The 20,985-nt window shown below is 53.1% G+C and overlaps 1 protein-coding gene across 1 annotated transcript in view; it reads right to left on the reverse strand.

Annotated features, from left to right (window-relative positions):
* Positions 1-20,985, reverse strand: part of KATNBL1 (katanin regulatory subunit B1 like 1) — an 86,332-nt gene that overhangs the window by 36,168 nt on the left and 29,179 nt on the right. The window contains exons 6-8 of the mRNA XM_069209153.1: positions 19,055-19,105; positions 18,887-18,976; positions 4,004-4,093 (exon numbers count right to left, since the gene is read on the reverse strand). Coding sequence (XP_069065254.1) covers positions 4,004-4,093; positions 18,887-18,976; positions 19,055-19,105 — 231 coding nt within the window. The remainder of the gene's footprint in view (positions 1-4,003; positions 4,094-18,886; positions 18,977-19,054; positions 19,106-20,985) is intronic.

Here is a 20,985-nt window from a genome sequence, read left to right on the forward strand (position 1 = left end):
TCCAGTTCACGCAGCAGTGTCTAGGTGGGGCAGGAGGCAATGGCCACCCTTCTGTGGGTAACGATCCAAGTCGATGGTGATGGGTGAAGTCCAGCAGCGGAGCCCAGGAGCTGCAGAGGAGTCCCTGAAGACACTTAGGAACTGTCCCTCAGCAGTCGCCAGATTGCAGATGGGTCAGGAGGACCAACAACAACCACAAGCAAATGCAACTGTAGCTGTGGGAGATTTGCAGAGCTGAAGAGGACCAGCAAAATCCTGGGAACTCGACCCTCGAAGGGGAGTCCGGGCTGACCCTCAGAAGACAGGAGAGCTGGCAGAAGCATTCAGAGCCCCCACAAGCAACCCACTGGCAGCAGGCACAGTTAGTCGCACTGAGGCCCAGACAGCACACCTGGAAAGGAGTCCCAGGTCGCTGGAGCAGCAGAGAGGAGACTGTCCTTGCAGAAGTGGAGTGCTGGGGGCCGGGGCTACTCGGAGCCTGAAGATCCCTTGGAGCAGGAGTCAATAAGCCTTGGTTGCTGCAACAGTTGGGGTGCACAGGGATTCCATCCTGGAGGAAGAGGCAAGGGCTCACCAGCTCCCAAGTTGGACAGAAGGCAGAGAGGGCCCAGGGGATCCCTCAGAAGCACCACCTGCGTTGGAGAATCTTCTCAGATCCGGAGGACAGAAGATCCCACCAGCCGGACGTCGTTACGTTAGATGCCTGCAGATGACTCCTTCACTCCAAGGGAAATTCCTTCCTGCATCTTTGGTGCAGCTGAAGTCTTGCCAACCCTAGAGGATGCACTGCAAGTTGCTGACAGGAGCTGCAAAAGGAGAGATACTCTCTGGGTTGTGGTCTTGTTCGATTCCTGTGAAGTTCAGCAGCGGTTCCGGTGGCCAGGAGCAGAAGATGTCTTTGCAGAGAGGTCTTGGTGGAGTCTTGCACAATTAATCTGGGGACCCACCCACAAGGGAGTCCCTAAATATCCCAAAAAGGGGCTCGGTCACTCTCTGAGGGGACCACCTGTCGGAGGGGGGGGAGGTCACTGATGTCAGCTACCCAACATGACCAGTCAGATGCTCCTAGGGGCCTCTGCACATCTTGTTTCCAAGATGGCACAATCAAGTGGCCACCTGTAGGAGCTCTGGGTGATGGGCAGGGAAGTGGTCACTCCCCTTTCCTTTGTGTGGTTTTGTGCCAGAGCAGAGACTAGGGGTTCCTAGGTTTGTGCAAACCGGATTATGCAAGGAGGGCACCAAATGCGCCCTTCAAAGCAAACCAGTGGCGTGGGGAGGCTACCCCACCCAGCCTTGTAACAAACATTTCCAAAGGAATGGAGGTTGCACCCCTCTTTTTCTGCATTCCCCTGCTCGAGCTGGTCATACATCAGGATGACAGAATCCTGTCCGAGAAGCTGCAGCACCGTGGTCTGCTCGTAGACCCTGAAAGACTGGTAGGAGCAGTACTTGGGGTCCTCTAAGGAGCCCCCAGAATGCATGGAATTATGCCTCTAATACAGACATCAGTATTGGGGCATGATTCTGACGTGCCATACCAAACATGCCCAGGTTCGGAGTTACCATTATGTAGCTGGACACAGGTAGTGGGCAGTAGACAGCTAAAATTGCTTCCTTGCACTTACGAAGTCCAGGGAATTGGAACTGGAGTTTGTAGGGGCACCTCTGCTCATGCAGCGGTGACTACACACACAGGGACCTGCACCCTGCCCTTTGTTTGGCCTAATGACTTGTTTTAACAGCATAACAAACCGCACAGACATTTTATACTGTAAATACAGGTTGTGAATTGTTTTAATCTGGTATTTTCATTGGTTTTTGGAGACAAAAGGTCCTGTTATATCTGCGAGGGGTAAGCTGCTTTACACTCGAGGCACTACAGTAGACCCACAGAAGCCTTTACAAGTAAGACATGCACATCTCGGAGGTGCACGTGCTGGCTTATAAGAAGGAAGAGGGGGACTAGTTATTTTCCAAGAACAAATGGAAGAGACTGAAGGAGGCGCCTTGGTTGTCCTCCTCCTGTCGATAAATAACTAAGCTCTTCATTGGGGCATTTAAACCAGGAGAAGCACAGACAGCGACAGGCTCACAATATCTCTCTGGACCAGGGATCTAACAGCCAGTACAGAAATAAGAGCGCCAATCACATCATTTATGAAGCCGGAGATTCATCATCAGTCTCCATATGGCCTCATTCCCCGGGTGCGGAGTGACGTTTATCACAGTGATGCAGTTACTCAGGAGCAGGTAGGCCGGCATGTTGCAGATTTGGGTGAAAAAGGCTTATTAATTTAAAGCCAATTTGTAGTCAACCCAGTTCTTTAGTTAATGGTCGATTCATAAATACTGTTGGCATGAAACATCCTCTGCGCTGTCAAAGGAGGTCGAAATAGGACAAGCTTTTGTTATGAGGACAAACAAAATATAAACCAATAGACTGGGACTGGCTAAATATTCTGCAATGTCTGAACTATTTCTGTGATAGATAAATCCTTTTAGAGAAGCATTCTCATGATTGGCTTGCTCTCTTCCTGTAGGCATAGAGGGCAGAGTTCTCCTGATGAAGCAGAGTGTGAATGAATACGCTGAGTGCTCTGTTAAAAACAGAGTTTGAATGGATTCTGCACACTCACAACGCTACGATCACCAAGAATGAACTGGTTTCAACTTTAAAATACATACTTAAGATTTGAGAAATACTGACAAGTGTGAAGCCCAGAGGGTGGAAACAAGCGCGCCTGATGGCATCTAAGCAGGAACCTGCGATGTGGCAGTAAAGTCTCTGGGAGGCCGCACGCAGGCTGCTGTCTGCAGAGCCTCAGTGCACTCAGGGGACCAGGTGGAGCTTGGCAGAGGTTCAGTATCACTAATCACATTACCATTAAATATCAAAAAGCATTGGCAATGCAATGGGTCTCGCATTTGCTCGAGTTAGAGCTACTGGCGTTGTAAATTCCTAACACGACTTTTCTCCCACAGAAATGAAAAATAAAAAATAAAACATTAGTTGACAAAAGCGAGCTGATTCAAAGCGCCACGGTCGCCATAAGCACGAGTGCGAAGGAGAGACACAAAAGGAAAATGAAGTTCGCTCGCAGTTAGACGCATCGACAATGGTGCAATTATCCGTGTTACAAGATCAATGGCCAAGGCGGGAACAAAACTGCCCAACGGAGGCACAAACGTAAAGCATTACCAATGATAAAGGATTTTTGAAAGGCAAGCCCATGAATAAGCGATAGTGATGGGCGTGCAGTGGGAGTGGTTAAGAGTGCACATAGATACCAGCACGGGGGAAAAGCAACGCTTGTGCGGTCGACCAAAAAAAGGGCAGAAAAGCGCAACAAAAGAAGGCGAGGCAGGACCTGCGCTGCTGTCTGTGTAGAGGAAAGGGGAAGGCGTGGAAGGACTGTGGTAGAGGAGAGCTCAGGAAGGAGGCGACGCTGTCTCACTTCAACCCACACTTTACACCAGTGTTCTTCAAACTGGGGTGAGGGCCCCACGAGAGGGGGGCACCAGGCTCTGGCCAAAAGCACCATTATGCTAATAAAAGGGCTTTGCTTTAAGGTGAAAAATAGAGCAGCAGTAAACCGCTCTGTAATGGGCCATCACTTACCTGTTTTCTCATTTACATCCACGTTGGGAGTTGTGTGTCAAAAGGAAAGAGACTTCAACTGCTCCTGAAAACCCCCATCCCACCTCACTTCTAGTAATCACACTGCAGATACCTTTACATGTTAGTAAGACCTGCCAGACCAGAAGAGTATGTGTGGCATTATGTATTTGTTTGCATTTTTTTAAACAGTAATATAACTTGACTGCAATGTTTAAAAATAAGTGTAGTAATATTTTTACATATTATCAATGAAATTGAACAATTGTGGGAAATCCAGAGGGGGGGCAATGTTATTTTTTCCCCCACTGGGGGTGTTGGGGGGGGAGGGTAGCAGAAGGGGTGGCATAGCATTAAAAAGTTTAAAGCCCACTACTTTACACTCACCCATCCTCCTGGGTCTGTGAGTCACCTGACAACTCCAGCCACCATCTTCTGAGCACTGCCTGAAGCCAGTTCAAGCCGACCAGCTTGTAACTATAGAAAAAACATTTGAAACATGTGCATGAGAAATTGAGAAACAGTGCACCAAAAAAACAAAATGCGTGAGAGAAACAGTGATAAAATTAGAAATACAGTACATCAGAAAACAAGATAACCAGGAGCACTGTGCATGACAGAACCAGAAACAGAGCACAAGAAAACGAGGGCGCGCGCGAGCATGCCAGAAAACAGGGCGCGCGCGAGCAGGCCAGAAAACAGGGCATACAAGAAAAACAGAAGCTAGTAGCACAGAGGTATGGGTGGACGACAAAACCGACATCAATCAGCAACTGATACCAATGCCAACACTATATAAGCACATCTGATGACTAAAGAAATACACCTTCATCCTTCGTTCAGCGATGTCGCTTGGCTGTATTTTCATGAGATGTTAGAAGAAACTTGATAATCATTGCACCACAGTGTGCAGGAAAGGATTCCAGGACACTTTTGGGACCAAAACATGTTATACACAGCACAAAAAAACACCCTTAACCAGCAACGCATGAACCACTTTCATACACTTTACAAGCAAACGTCAGTTGAGGATGACAAGTTTGCGCAGACTCAACTGAAGAAACCATCAGAAACCTCCCCTTTACCCCAGACACAGTGTATTGGGTGTCAGCCGCATCGGCAGGCACCAGATGTAGTCAACTGGGTCACAGCTGGACCAACATCCATCAGAACCTCCCTTTACCCCAGTGCAGTCAGCTGGGTCACAGATGGACCAACATCCATCAGAACCCTACCTTTACCCCGGCTGCAGTCAGCTGGATCGACATTCAGACACCTTCCTTTACCCCCCAGAGGCAGTCACCTGGGTCACAAATGGATCGACATCCATCAGAAACCTATTTTTGCCTCAGATGCAGTCACCTAGGTCACAGGTGGACGAACATCCATCAGAAACATCCATTTACCCTAGATGCAGTCACCTGGGTCCCAGCTGGATCAGCACCATCAGAAACCTGCCTCTACCCCACAGGTGGTCAGCTGGATTGACATTCAGACATCTTCCTTTACCCCCAGAGGCAGTCACCTGGGTCACAAACGGTCAGACATCCATCAGAAACCTATATTTACCTCAGATGTAGTCACCTGGGTCACAGGTGGACCGACATCCATCAGAAACCTATTTCTACCCCAAAGGCAGTCACCTTAGTCACAGCTGGATCAACAGTCGTTAGAAACCTCCCTTAACCCCAGATGCAGTCACCTTGGCCACAGCTGGATAAGCACCATCATAAACCTGCCTCTACACCAGAGGTGGTCTGCTGGGTCACGGCTGGATCGACAGTCGTTAGAAACCTCCCTTTATCCCAGAGGCAGTCACCTGGGTCACAAATGGACCGACATTTATTAGAAACCTCGGTTTACCCCAGATGCAGTCAGCTAGGTCACAGCTGGACCGAAATCCATCAGAAAGCTCCATTTACCCCGGATGCAGTCACATAAATCACAGATGGACCGACATCCCACAGAAACCTGCCTCTCCCCTGGGCGCAGTCTGCTGAGTGACAGAAAGGTTGGGATTCATTACGGGGCATCCTACAATATGAAAGTTAGGATCTTGACTACAGTGAAAACATCCATGCTTGGTTCTTCTTTACCCACATTCAATAACTTGGAGTTTTTTGTGGGTTTCAATACTAGTCAGTGCTGATCCGTTTGTAGTCCTACTGATTTAAAGTCCGCACGTCTGAGCAGACTCACCATGCAGTGCAATGTGAACATGGGCTGTGGAGAAGAATTTGAACCCAGAAAGAATCCACAATGCAAACAGAGATTATAAGTTTCCCACCACCATTGGGAAGAACATGCAGACCCAGTAATACTGGGCCCAATTCCACATTCTATCCCCTCTGGGAGATATAAGGGGCCAAATCTGCATTTACCACTGGCTTGAAGAAGGTGGCAAACACTGAAGGAGCGTTATCCCCTCTGGCTGGAGGGTTGTCTGCGATCCATTTCTGCTTGTGTTGCCTCCCTTTTGGGGGAATAACAGGAGCAGGCGCAGGTGGTAAATGTTGAGGGGTCTTTTTTTCCCCTGGGCCATTAGAGGTGGTCTGTTAGGGGCAGCGGGAGGACAAATCCTTTAGCTCCTACTCCCTGCTGAAGTAACAGGCGGGTAGGGGTCAGGCAGAACATCTGTCTGCCGCCCGACTGAGCTGGGTGCTTCCTGGCCCCAAATTATCTGGTCTGCAGTTGGAGTACTCCATAACTCCAACCCTGAAGACACTCGAAACTTGTAGTTGTCACTAAAGAGTAACTTCTGTGTTGCAAACAGAGAACTTTCCTTCATGGCAGTTTTCTGCTGGTAGCAAAATCTAGCGTTTTCTAGAGCCAATTACTAAAAACCCTTAATTGAGCTGCCAGGTGAGCACCTTTCAGCCTGGGCAAAAGATCACTTCCTGATAAGGCAGCAGTTTCCACTGAGTAAAGAGAGCACTGGTGTTGAGATGCTGCAGTGGTCGGTGCAACACTCAATGTCTCCGAATTGGCACCTTACAATGAATAAAGTGGATGTACCATCACAAAGTTTCCCACGCTTAAAATGAAACCATGTGTGTCCCCTTAGCACGTCTTTAACACTATATGTATTTAAACTTTAGAATTTCTAAGGAGGAGAAACACACGTTGGTGTAGGAAAGTGCCATCTCTCTGGCACAGTTCCCCCATTTTGTCTGATGTCCATGTGTTTGGACTGTAGTTCACTGGGATCCTGCTAATCAGGACCCCAGTGTCCATGCTTTCTCCCCTAAATTTAGTTGCTGGTGACTTCTTCCACCCACAATTGGCATACTGGTGCACCCATTACATGGTATTTAGGTACCCAGAGCATTGGTACACCAGGGGTCCCCCATGGGCTGCAGCATGTATAATCCCACCCAAGAAAACCCATGCAACCTGTGACTGCAGGCCTGCCAATGCAGCCTGGGTGAAACGGTGTGTGCACCCTTTCACCACTAAACCAGTCTACTGCACTCAGACACTATAAGTCACCCCTCTGGTAGGCCCTTTACCCTAAGGGCAGGGTGTATGTCTCCAAGTGTGAGGGTACCCCTAAAGGAGCAGGGTACCCGCACAGACCCCAGGGTAATTCCTAGACTCTAAGTGCAGGGAAGCTATCTGAAGGTATTAGTGGACACTGGTCAACACAAGTGGTCCAACTACTTTATAGCTTCTCCGAATCTTGGCATGTTTGGTCTCAAACATGTTGGAATTGGGCAACGACACCAATTCCAGTGCTAGTCGCACGATACAATGTACTCTGGAGGCTCCCTAGGGGATCCCCCATATCTGCATGTAGAGCCTTGCAGGAACCGTGCTGTGGCAGTTAAGGGCTCTTTGGGAGGGCGAGTCCCGCTGACTGCTACCGGGTAGGTCCAGAGTTGCACAGGTGAATTGTGAGTGTGGCTGCGGGTCCAGAGTGAGCAAGATCCACAGGGATATCGTTTCGCAGCTGAAGGATGCAAAATGCAATAAGTCACGGGACATTTTGGTGCTGATGAGGGGTGCATGATAAATTGAATGTTAACATTGTTAATCATGGAGTTGCTCGTTGGCAATGTTTTACCAATGATGGTAACAGGCTTGTAGCCAATAATCAAATTAAGTAATTTCCATGCATGTGAGAAACAGATACTGATGTGAATTCTGAATTAGAAGCCTTTCGACTACCAACGAGCGGGAGGTGTAAGCGTTATTAATAACGCTCATAAAAACCAAGGTGCTGAACTAACACCTCACTGCTGCACTGAAGTCTCATCCCTGATATGCCGGGCCCTTGCTGCATGCGCTCCCGCTGCGGACAGGCCTGGGATGGAGAGCAGGGTCTCTACCAAGGGCTATTAAAGGTCCAGCAAACACAGCACTTTATCCTATGCTCCAACAGGACACCTGGGCTTTCATGGAAGCTGTGACTGCACCACCAGCCATCCCTGATGGGTCTTGGTGATGATGTTCAGTCTCTTCCAAGGCCTTGGTCCCTTCACTGGTGAGAGGCAGTGCCTACCCTGGACGGTCCATGGTGCGTCTCCTTCGCTGCCGTGAGGAGTACTCACCCTGCATGGCCCACGGCGCGTCTCCTTCATGTCCCACGGCGTGTCTTCTTCGCTGCCGTGAGCAGTACTCACCCTGCATGGTCCACAGCACGTCTCCTTCGCTGCCGTGAGCAGTATTCACCCTGCATGGTCCACTGCGCGTCTCCTTCACTGCCGTGAGCAGTACTCACCCTGCATGGTCCACTGCGCGTCTCCTTCATTGCCGTGAGCAGTAGTCACCCTGCATGGTCCACTGCGCATCTCCTTCACTGCTGTGAGCAGTACTCACCCTGCATGGTCCACGGCGCGTCTCCTTCACTGCTGTGAGCAGTACTCACCCTGCATGGTCCACGGCGCGTCTCCTTCATGTCCCACGGCGTGTCTCCTTCGCTGCTGTGAGCAGTACTCACCCTGCATGGTCCACGCCACGTCTCCTTCGCTGCCGTGAGCAGTACTCACCCTGCATGGTCCACGCCACGTCTCCTTCGCTGCCGTGAGCAGTACTCACCCTGCATGGTCCACAGCACGTCTCCTTCGCTGCCGTGAGCAGTACTCACCCTGCATGGTCCACTGCGCGTCTCCTTCACTGCTGTGAGCAGTACTCACCCTGCATGGTCCACAGCACGTCTCCTTCGTTGCCGTGAGCAGTAGTCATCCTGCATGGTCCACGCCACGTCTCCTTCGCTGCCGTGAGCAGTACTCACCCTGCATGGCCCACGGCGCGTCTCCGCTACCGTGAGCAGTACCCACCCTGCATGGTCCACAGCACGTCTCCTTCGTTGCTGTGAGGAGTACTCACCCTGCATGGCCCACGGCGCGTCTCCTTCGCTGCAGTGAGCAGTACTCACCCTGCATGGTCCACAGCACGTCTCCTTCGCTGCTGTGAGCAGTACTCACCCTGCATGGTCCACTGCGCGTCTCCTTCACTGCTGTGAGCAGTACTCACCCTGCATGGTCCACTGCGCGTCTCCTTCACTGCTGTGAGCAGTACTCACCCTGCATGGTCCACGGCGCGTCTCCTTCATGTCCCACGGCGTGTCTCCTACGCTGCCGTGAGGAGTACTCACCCTGCATGGCCCACGGCGCGTCTCCTTCGCTGCCGTGAGCAGTACTCACCCTGCATGGTCCACAGCGCGTCTCCTTTGCTGCCGTGAGCAGTACTCACCCTGCATGGTCCACTGCGCGTCTCCTTCGCTGCCGTGAGCAGTACTCACCCTGCATGGTCCACTGCGCGTCTCCTTCACTGCCGTGAGCAGTACTCACCCTGCATGGTCCACTGCCCGTCTCCTTCACTGCTGTGTGCAGTACTCACCCTGCATGGTCCACTGCGCGTCTCCTTCACTGCCGTGAGCAGTACTCACCCTGCATGGTCCACTGCGCGTCTCCTTCACTGCTGTGAGCAGTACTCACCCTGCATGGTCCACGGCGCGTCTCCTTCATGTCCCACGGCGTGTCTCCTACACTGCCGTGAGGAGTACTCACCCTGCATGGCCCACGGCGCGTCTCCTTCGCTGCCGTGAGCAGTACTCACCCTGCATGGTCCACGGCGCGTCTCCTTCACTGCTGTGAGCAGTACTCACCCTGCATGGTCCACGGCGCGTCTCCTTCACTGCTGTGAGCAGTACTCACCCTGCATGGTCCACGGCGCGTCTCCTTCATGTCCCACGGCGTGTCTCCTTCGCTGCCGTGAGGAGTACTCACCCTGCATGGCCCACGGCGCGTCTCCTTCGCTGCCGTGAGCAGTACTCACTCTGCATGGTCCACAGCACGTCTCCTTCGTTGCCGTGAGCAGTACTCATCCTGCATGGTCCACGCCACGTCTCCTTCGCTGCCGTGAGCAGTACTCACCCTGCATGGTCCACAGTACGTCTCCTTCGTTGCCGTGAGCAGTACTCACCCTGCATGGTCCACGCCGCGTCTCCTTCGTTGCCGTGAGCAGTACTCACCCTGCATGGTCCACGGCACGTCTCCTTCGCTGCCGTGAGCAGTACTCACCCTGGATGGCCCACGGCACGTCTCCTTCGTTGCCGTGAGCAGTACTCACCCTGCATGGTTCACGCCGCGTCTCCTTCGCTGCCGTGAGCAGTACTCACCCTGCATGGTCCACAGCGCGTCTCCTTCGCTGCTGTGAGCAGTACTCACCCTGCACTGCCCACAGTGTGAATCCTCCATGACCTCAGCGTCTCCCACCCGCCGAGTTTTCACTGGTGAGAAGCAATGTACACCCTCTGCATTGTCCACAGCTTGTGTCCTGGCCTCAGTGTCTCCCACCTGCTGACTCCAGACTGTTGTGAGCAGTACTCACCCTGCATTGTTCACAGCGTGTCTCCTCCATGGCCTCCGCATCTCCCACCTGCTGAATTCTCTCTGTTGTGAGCAGTACAACAGCATTAACCACAGCTCGTCTCCTACTGATGCACGTTTTCCTTATGCGCAGAGTCCTTCTGCCCTTGTGTAAGGAGCACGCGTTATGCTGAACAGTATAATGTGGGCACTTGAGAGCAGCTGCCAGTGACCAGCATGGCAGCGCTGCCTCTGATGATGATGCTAAAGTCTGGTCCCACGTGGCCTGTGATGGGGCAGACGGAGGACACTCAAGAAGGTGGCGGTGGTGTCATTGGTTCCACTGATAGCAGTGGTATTGCAGATTCTGCTGCAGCGATGCCAGGTGCAGACGGCGTCAAACGAAAGCACCTAGGAAGAGAGTCATAGGAATTGGGCGCTCACAGTAAGTCCATATAGTAGTATCCACTTTTCAATCATGGCATGGTGCTCCTGGCAAGAGGATCTTCCTTAATCCTCCAATGTTTCCAGGGAAACTAACAGTACAACAGACAACTGTCAGGGCACTCATGAATATAGAATTCGAAGTTAGTGATGTATCGGATCTTCAGTGTGGAAAGGCAATCACACCATCAATAGTTCAGAATAAATTTATTTCTTGAAGCTCATAGTTCATCATACTAATTGAAAATCATCCTTGAATTTCATATACATCTAGCCACCACAGCCAACACGTGTTTCGTCCTATGAGAGATCCCGCTCACGGACTTCATCAGTGCTTGAATCAGGTACGTATTATGTAAGCAATACTCTTTTCCAAAACTTGTACAATCTCGTTAGGTGAAAAAAATGTTTTACTTCTCAGACCAAAACAACTAATGAAGAATTTCTTTGACGCTATCTTTATTCTGATGTGCCTATATCTAATATGGAAAAAACCAACCGTGGTCAGATAATCTCACGGCGTTCTAAGTATCCAAGAACCATTTCCGAAATGCTGCTTGACCATCTCAAGCCCAGGAAGGCAGAACAAAGGATTTCCTTTGAGAGAGGGAGGCAATATCCTCTTCCTTTGGAAATAGGTGTTACATGGCTTGGGAAGGGTACATTTACTGCCCTCCTTGCATAAACGGGTTTGCACCAGACCAGGGACCCCTGAAACTGGACAATGGAAACGGGAGTGACCACTCCCCTGTCCATCACCACGTGGCGCCAGGTGGCCACTTGATTCTGTCATCTTGAATCCAAGGTGGGCAGAGGCCCCTGGGATAATCGGAGAGGCAGGGTCAGGCAGGTGACGCCACAGCTCCCCTCTGATAGGTTGTCACCTTGCTAGGTGACCAATCCCCCTTCCTGGGCTATTTAGGGTCTCCCTCTTGGGTGGGTCCTCAGATTCGAGGTGCAAGATTCCAGCAGGACTCCTCTGCATCGTTTACTTCATCTTCTGGCCACTGGAACCGCAACTGGACCCTCCAGGAACTGACAATCTACAACTCCAGCGATGACTCCGCTTTGCAACATTGTTTCTCTGGCTCCTTCCAGCAACTGCAACATTCTGCATCACGGGTGGTGGTCTGGAATTGTCCGCTAGGTCCTCTCTACCAGCTGCCCAACTTGGGAGACTGTGAGCACTTGCATCTCCTTGCAGGACAGTACCCCTGTGTACCACGACTCTTGCAGCTACGAAGGCTTGTTGGCTCTTCTTCCAAGGGATCTTCAGGCTCCGTGTAGCCCCGGCCTCCAGCACTCTTCCCTGCAAAGCACAGCCTCCTGCCTGCTGCTCCAGCGACGTGGGACTCCTTGCCAGGTGTGCTGCGTGGGCCTCACTGTGACTCCTCTGCCTGCTGCTCCAGCGACGTAGGACTCCTCTCCAGGTGTGATGCGTGGGCCTCACTGCGACTCCTGTGCCTGCTGCTCCAGCGACGTGGGACTCCTCTCCGGGTGTGCTGAGTGGGCCTCACTCTGACTCCTCTGCCTGCTGCTCCAGCGACGTGGGACTCCTCCCCAGGTGTGCTGAGTGGGCCTCACTGCGACTTCTGTGCCTGCTGCTCCAGCGACGTGGGACTCCTCTCCAGGTGTGATGAGTGGGCCTCACTGGGACTCCTATGCCTGATGCTCCAGCGACGTGGGACTCCTCTCCAGGTGTGCTGAGTGGGCCTCACTGTGACTCCTCTGCCTGCTGCTCCAGCGACGTGGGGCTCCTCTCCAGGTGTGCTGAGTGGCCCTCACTGCGACTCCTGTGCCTGCTGCACCAGCGACGTGGGACTCCTCTCCAGGTGTGATGCGTGTGCCTCACTGCGACTCCTCTGCCTGCTGCTCCAGCGATGGCGGGCTCCTCTCCAGGTGTGCTGCATGGGCCTCACTGTGACTCCTCTGCCTGCTGCTCCAGCGACGTGGGACTCCTCTCCAGGTGCGCTGAGTGGGCCTCACTGTGACTCCTCTGCCTGCTGCTCCAGCGACGTGGGACTCCTCTCCAGGTGTGCTGCGTGGGCCTCACTGTGACTCCTCTGCCTGATGCTCCAGTGACCTGGGACTCCTCTCCAGGTGTGCTGAGTGGGCCTCACTGCGACTCCTCTGCCTGCTGCTCCAGCGACATGGGACTCCGCTCCAGGTGTGCTGCGTGGGCCTCACTGCGACTCCTGTGCCTGCTGCTCCAGCGACGTGGGACTCCTCTCCGGGTGTGCTGAGTGGGCCTCACTCTGACTCCTCTGCCTGCTGCTCCAGCGACGTGGGACTCCTCTCCAGGTGTGCTGAGTGGGCCTCACTGCGACTTCTGTGCCTGCTGCTCCAGCGACGTGGGACTCCTCTCCAGGTGTGATGAGTGGGCCTCACTGGGACTCCTATGCCTGATGCTCCATCGACGTGGGACTCCTCTCCAGGTGTGCTGAGTGGGCCTCACTGCGACTCCTGTGCCTGCTGCTCCAGCGACGTGGGACTCCTCTCCAGGTGTGCTGAGTGGGCCTCACTGTGACTCCTCTGCCTGCTGCTCCAGCGACGTGGGACTCCTCTCCAGGTGTGCTGAGTGGGCCTCACTGTGACTCCTGTGCCTGCTGCTCCAGCGACGTGGGGCTCCTCTCCAGGTGTGCTGAGTGGCCCTCACTGCGACTCCTGTGCCTGCTGCACCAGCGACGTGGGACTCCTCTCCAGGTGTGCAGAGTGGGCCTCACTGTGACTCCTCTGCCTGCTGCTCCAGCGACGTGGGACTCCTCTCCAGGTGTGCTGAGTGGGCCTCACTGTGACTCCTCTGCCTGCTGCTCCAGCGACGTGGGACTCCTCTCCAGGTGTGCTGAGTGGGCCTCACTCTGACTCCTCTGCCTGCTGCTCCAGCGACGTGGGACTCCTCTCCAGGTGTGCTGAGTGGGCCTCACTGTGACTCCTGTGCCTGCTGCTCCAGCGACGTGGGACTCCTCTCCAGGTGTGCTGAGTGGGCCTCACTGCGACTCCTGTGCCTGCTGCCTGTGAGGGCTGCATCCTTGACTTCTGGCTCTCCACACTGCTGAGGGTCGCCGGGGACTCCCCTCCTTGGGTTGAGTCCCCAGTGGACCTTCCTGGTTCCCAGCAGCTCTGCAGCTCTTCATCTGCGACTATTGCCTTTACCAAGACTTGCTCTGGTTCTTCCACACCACTGACTGCAACTCTTCTTCCGACAGGGGACATCGACTGCATCACTCCTGGAACTCTTCTCATGCTCCTGTGCTACATAGCCGACTCCTGGTCTTCACCGTCGACCTGGTCCTGCATCTCCAGAAGGGCGGGTAGTGCCCCAACCGGACACTCCAACTGAAAATGGACTTGGTCCCCTTCACTTGCAGGTCCTCTTCTGTCTGGATCCATATTATGTTTCTTGCAGTCTTGCTTGGATCTTGCACAGTCCTTTCAGAAAGTTTATCTGTGGGTTAGGGGGAAAATCAGGCACGTACCGCATTTATCCTGGTCGCTGGGGAGCCCCCTGGTACTTACCTTTTGGGATTCCTAGTTCCTCCAGCTCCCCTCTACAGATTGCACTTACTTGGGTGGGGGGCTGACTTTCGCATTACACTTATTTGGTTAATGGTTTGGTCTCCCCCTCGGGTCTCCATTGTTTTTGTTTTCTGTTATTTCACGGTTTCCTATTACTTTCTATGCCAATTCCAGACAACTAATATGTGTATAAAAGTACCTGATAGTAAAATACTGTATAGGCAATACTGTACTATTTGTGTTACTATATTAAAGTACATTTATTTTTGTAGCACTGAATGTTGTCTTTCATGTGTGAGAGTACTCTGTGACTACAGTGGTATTGCATGAGCTTTGCATGGCTCCTGGATAAGTCTTGGCTGCTCATCCACAGCTACCGCTAGAAAGCCTGGCTTCCTAGACACTGACTACACCGCACTTATAGGGAATACCTGATATAGGGTGATAACACCATAGGTGCTCACCACACACCAGGCCAGCTTCCTACAATGGTGGCCTGCAGAACTCGTCCTTTCTCCACCCTCACCGACCATGCCTGAAAACTCGACATTATCTTGGACAGCAAGCCGTCTATGAAGCAGAAGCAAAGCAACAGTAAAAAAAAATGTTTTAAGTCTCATCTTCCTGCTTCCATAGCCTACGTATACTCTGTCGGAAGCTGGTTCTGTATACACTGTGCCAAAATTAGATATAGCATGCACAGAGTCCAGGGGTTCCCCAAGAGGCTTAACAGAGGCAATAGTAGATAAAAACTAACGCTCTCTTTTGTGGTAGTGTGGTCGAGCAGTTAGACTTATCAGAGGGTAGTGCACAGAATTTGTTGTACACACAGTCAAGAAATGAGGCACACACTCAATGACTAACTCCGGGCCAAAGTTTTTATATAGCAACAATACACTTGGCTACTTTATTTCTAGAAGCAAAAGGATCTTTGTTGCAGGTGAGTACAGTTGTAAGTTTCTATCAATGTTATATATCAAATGAACATTTGTTTAGGTTTTGCAGATAAAACAGTTTACAAGTAAGTAACACTTTTCAATTTCAAAAGTAAACAGTGCAATTTCTTATATGAAGCAATGCAGTCCTGGGAAGGAAAAGTGTTATTAGTTTAAGTACTCTACTTCCAATCCCAGACTTCAGGGGTTACGATGTCCAGCAGCACAGGGCCGGCCGGTTGCAAAAGTCAAAGTTGGCCCCAGATTTTGAATGAAATCCTATGGAGAATGTGGGCACTCAGAATGAACTAGGCTGCAGGTGCACAGACCTGGGAGTTAAGATGACCACTCGGGGGAGGGGGAAACCGGTCAGCACCAAACACCCTCAGCGGCACAAGGATGGCCCGGTGCAGGGGGAAACAGCATTGGGCGACCAATGCTTTTCAAGGGGGGAACCCCGGAGGTCACAAAGATGCTGCTGGCTGGGTCCAGGGAGAAGGTTGTGGAAAACCAAAGACTTGACAAGTAGGAGAGGAACCCGCTGGATAATTGGTCAGATTCCTCAATGCGACAGGGCTGCAGATGCAGGGGTACCTTTGGACCTCAAGAATCTTCGCCTGATCCAGTTGCGATAAGGGGTTCCTCCAGGTGTTTCCTAATTTTCCAGCCGGACCTGCTGCCAAATGTCGGGTCTGGTCCAGGGAGAGGGCATCTCTAGTAGCTGGAGTGCCCTGGGGCACTGTACATGGCCTTTGAGGCTCACCGCCAGGTGTTACAGTTCCTGTAGTGGGGAGGTATGAAGCACCTCTACCCAGAGCAGCCTTTGTTCCTGACTTGTCTGTTAGGGGCAGGCTGGCACAGATGGGTCAGTCCTGTACTAAAGGGTTGGGTAAAATACAGGGGGCATCTCTAACATGCCCTCGGTGTGCATCTTTTTATTAAATCCAACACTGGCATCAGTGTGTGTTTGAGCTGAGTTTGATATCGAACTTCCAAGTCTTCAGTGAAGCCATCATGACGCTGTAGAGTTCGTAATGACAACCTCCCATCCCATGTACTCAATATGGCCACACTGCACTTACGTCTAAGGTTTTGCTTAGACACTGTAGGGGCATAGTGCTCATGCAGCTATGCCCTCACCTGTGGTACAGTGCACCCTGCCTTAGGGCTGTAAGGCCTGCTAGAGGGGTGACTTACCTATGCCACAGGCAGTGGTTTATGGGCATGGCACCCAGAGAGGGATGCCAGTCGACTTTACCTCCCCCCCTCAGCACACAAGCCCCGATGGCAGTGTGCATGTGCTTAGTGAGGGGTCCCTTAGGGTGGTACAACACATGCTGCAGCCCTTAGGGACCCTCCCTCACCACAGAGCCCTTGGTACCACAGGTACCTTTTACAAGGTATTTATCTGGGTGCCAGGGCTGTGCCAATTGTGTAAGCAATGGTACAGTTTAGGGAAAGAACACTGGTGCTGGGGCCTGGTTAGCAGGATCCCAGACACTGTCAAGTTAACATCAGATATCAGCCAAAGGGGGGTAAACATGCCAAAAGGGGCACTTTCCGACATGGTCTGCAAGATCTGGGTGGCTCCCAGTTGACACCAGAAAGACTGACACTCAGGCCAGTGTCACCAGCAGGTTGGACTTTGGCAACGCCCTCTACGTAGGGATCACCACAAGCCTCCTGAAGAGACTACAGACAATACAAAATACAGCGGGAAGACTCCTCATCGAGAGGGACCCACATCACCGCCCAACTTAAGAAGCTCCACTGGCTCCCAATCCAGAAGAAATGCCAGTTCAAGATGCTGCCCACGCACACAAAGGTCTGCACAACGAAGGACCAGCATACACCAACAAATGCATGACCGACCATCAGCCAACCAGACACCTACGTTCCGCCTCCCTTTTCCTTGCAGACGCCCACCAGATCCACCAGCGGAGAACGCTCTCTCTCTCATCTGGTGGCCAAAGCCTGGAAGAACCTCCCCCTGCACCTCATCGCTCCGGCAATTTAAGAAGGGCCTCAAGACCTGGTTTGAATGTACTTATCACCACACAGTAGCAAGCAACTGCAGCATCTTGGGACCCTCACATGTGATTTCATGCTCTTTACAAATGACTGATTAACTGAAGGAGGTTCATACAAGGACTCTGTCTGAATGACGGAGCAAGAAAGACAGAAGTTACTCTAAAAAGGTTTCAACCAAACCAGATTTTCTAAAGGGGCTAAGTAGAACAAAATCATAAATGTCCCGGGACAGGAGAACCAATTCCAAGGTCAGCATTGGAGACCAGAAAAAGAGGAAGGGAGAAAGTAGAAACAACAAACAGGGAGGGGGAGGGGGGGAAACATATCTAGGAGGGCTAAAACTTTAGTAAAAAACAGAAGCAAAAACATAAGAAACAGGAGACACAATGTCCACAAGGCGCTTCCAGAAAACTGGGTGAGACAGAAAGAGAAAGAGAGAAAGAGTGAGAGAGTGAGAGAGAGAGAAAGAGCAGGGACAACTAACGGGCCCCACTGACAAACAAAAAGACTGAAGGACACACCACAATACAGTACTGGCGTAATTACTAGTTTACTGACTCTCTGAAGTTTCTTAAAATTAGATAGCATTTGGCAGACTTGGAATTTAGTTTTTCAGGCCAAGAGAATGGTTAATAGCACCCAACTAGAAGAAAGACTCCAAGGTGGAACATAAAACACAAAGAGAAGACTGCTTGTGTGCAAGGCTCCTCCAAACATGGCCACAAAACCGTGCCACTTCTGAGATTTAGGGTCTTGCCTGATAGATGTTTTACCAGTAGCGATGACAACTGCCGTAGCTCGCAGCCGAGCTAAGGGTCACTGGCGCACAAAGAAACTGAATGAATTAAAGATTTGAGTTCAACTGTGCAGCGGAATGAAAAAACTGCTGGGCCTCCATGTTTACAACAAGCAGCAATGAGCTGATGCAGTACACACTAGAAAACCCGAGCAGACCTTATCTATGATGGATAAAGTATGCTCTATGCTCCCAGTCGTGCAGGCATGCCACACGAGCTCAGGTTTTGTTAGAGGTCAGATTGATGATGTCAGAAGGCTGGTGACCTGCTGCTGATGCTCCTGACCAGCTGAGACCTGCAGTAAAATTCTGCGGTTTCACACAGTGGCCCTCCGAGTGCCACTGCTCGATCCCTACTGCTGGCAGCATTGGCCATCCTCAGGACACGGCTCTCCAGGGGGGGCATTCGAGGGGGCACTACTGCACTGCTGGTTCACCTGTCTAGGTCAGTGTAACTAGATGGCATCCTGATCCCTATATCTTGTGGAGAGCGTGTCTCCATCCTGAAGACAGGGCTCTCCCTGAGGGTGGGGGTGATGGGGGCATTTGAGGGCTGCTTCACTACTTCATCAAGTCAGTGTAACGCACTGGATTATGGTGAACTCTTCTTTAAAGTTACCCAGTTGTCTAAGCCATTCCAGCTGCAAAGAAACAAGCAGCTCCAGGAGTAAAGACTTCAACTCAGTGAGGACAAGAAAAGCAGCGAAGAACTAGTGAGTAAAATAAATATACTTACTCTTCATAGGGTCGCGTGATTAATTTTGTTACCATGGGCATGAGATCGACACAGCACCCGGGCGAGACGTATGCCTTCTCTTCCTGTATGCTGAAAGTACAGAGGGAGTTACACCAGTGCACTCAAAGGCTCACACAAAGAACAGGAGATGCGCTAGCCCAGACATACCTGTTTGTGAGCATTGGCAAGCAGTCTGCTAAGACACTAAGGTCTTCGATCCTGCAGAAGGGAGAGAAGCATGGGTTACTGAGGAGTGTTCACATTGCTTCATGTATTGCTCTGCTGACATGCAGCATTCCTGCGTTCATCCTACACTCTCTCCATCCACCATTCTAGCACACACTTCCAACAACAGGCCCTGCTTCAAGTATCTCATGCAGAACACTGAACACGCACCACAACACTTGGCAGGGTGAGATGCTTGTCGAACAGTCAACACCGGGCACTGCTCCCATATCCTGTACTCCCCGACGGAACAAGCTTGTAGAACACAACAGGCAAGCACCGCTGCACTGACAGCCCTGCCCCCTGCAAGCACCGCCTCCCCTGCCCCACGCCAGCACCGCCACCCCTGCCCCACGCAAGCACCGCCACCCCTGCCCCACGCAAGCACCGCCACCCCTGCCCCACGCAAGCACCGCTGCACTGACACTCCTGCCCCATGCAAGCACCGCTGCACTGACACTCCTGCCCCATGCAAGCACCGCTGCACTGACACTCCTGCCCCATGCAAGCACCGCTGCACTGCCACCCCTGCCCCATGCAAGCACCGCTGCACTGCCACCCCTGCCCCATGCAAGCACCGCTGCACTGCCACCCCTGCCCTATGCCAGCACCGCCTCCCCTGCCCCATGCAAGCACCGCTGCACTGACACTCCTGCCTCATGCAAGCCCCGCTGCACTGACACTCCTGCCCCATGCAAGCACCGCTGCACTGACACCCCTGCCCCATGCAAGCACCGCCTCCCCTGCCCCATGCAAGCACCGCTGCACTGACACTCCTGCAAGCACCGCTGCACTGACACTCCTGCCCCATGCAAGCACCGCCACCCCTGCCCCATGCAAGTACCGCCACCCCTCGCCCCATGCAAGCACCGCTGCACTGACACTCCTGCCCCATGCCAGCAGTGCCACCCCTGCCCCACGCAAGCACCGCCACCCCACGCAAGCACCGCCACCCCACGCAAGCACCGCCACCCCCCCTGACCCCACGCAAGCACCGCCACCCCCCCTGACCCCGCGCAAGCACCGCCACCCCCCGACCCCACGCAAGCACCGCCACGCCTGCCCCACGTAAGCACCGCCACGCCTGCCCCACGCAAGCACCGCCACGCCTGCCCCACGCAAGCACCGCAACCCCTGCCCCACGCAAGCACCGCTACCCCTGCCCCACGCAAGCACCGCTGCACCTGCCCCACGCAAGCACCGCTGCACCGCTACCCCTGCCCCACGCAAGCACCGCCACCCCTGCCCCACGCAAGCACCGCCACCCCTGCCCCACGCAAGCACCGCCACCCCTGCCCCACGCAAGCACCGCTACCTCTGCCCCACGCAAGCACCGCCACCCCTGCCCCATGCAAGCACCGCCACCCCTCTCCCATGCAAGCACCGCCACCCCTGCCCCATGCAAGCACTGCCACCCCTCCCCCCATGCAAGCACCGCCACCCCTCCCCCATGCAAGCACCGCCACCCCTGCCCCATGCAAGCACCGCCACCCCTGCCCCATGCAAGCACCGCCACCCCTGCCCCATGCAAGCACCGCCACCCCTGCCCCATGCAAGCACCGCCACCCCTGCCCCATGCAAGCACCGCCACCCCTGCCCCATGCAAGCACCGCCACTCCTGCCCCATGCAAGCACCGCTGCACTGACACTCCTGCCCCATGCAAGCACCGCTGCACTGACACTCCTGCCCCATGCAAGCACCGCTGCACTGACACTCCTGCCCCATGCAAGCACCGCTGCACTGACACTCCTGCCCCTTGCAAGCACCGCTGCACTGACACTCTTGCCCCTTGCAAGCACCGCTGCACTGAAACTCCTGCCCCATGCAAGCACCGCCGCCCCATGCAAGCACCGCTGCACTGACACTCCTGCCC

This window comes from Pleurodeles waltl, chromosome 9, assembly GCF_031143425.1.
Source record: "Pleurodeles waltl isolate 20211129_DDA chromosome 9, aPleWal1.hap1.20221129, whole genome shotgun sequence".
NCBI classification, from domain to species: Eukaryota; Metazoa; Chordata; class Amphibia; order Caudata; family Salamandridae; genus Pleurodeles; species Pleurodeles waltl.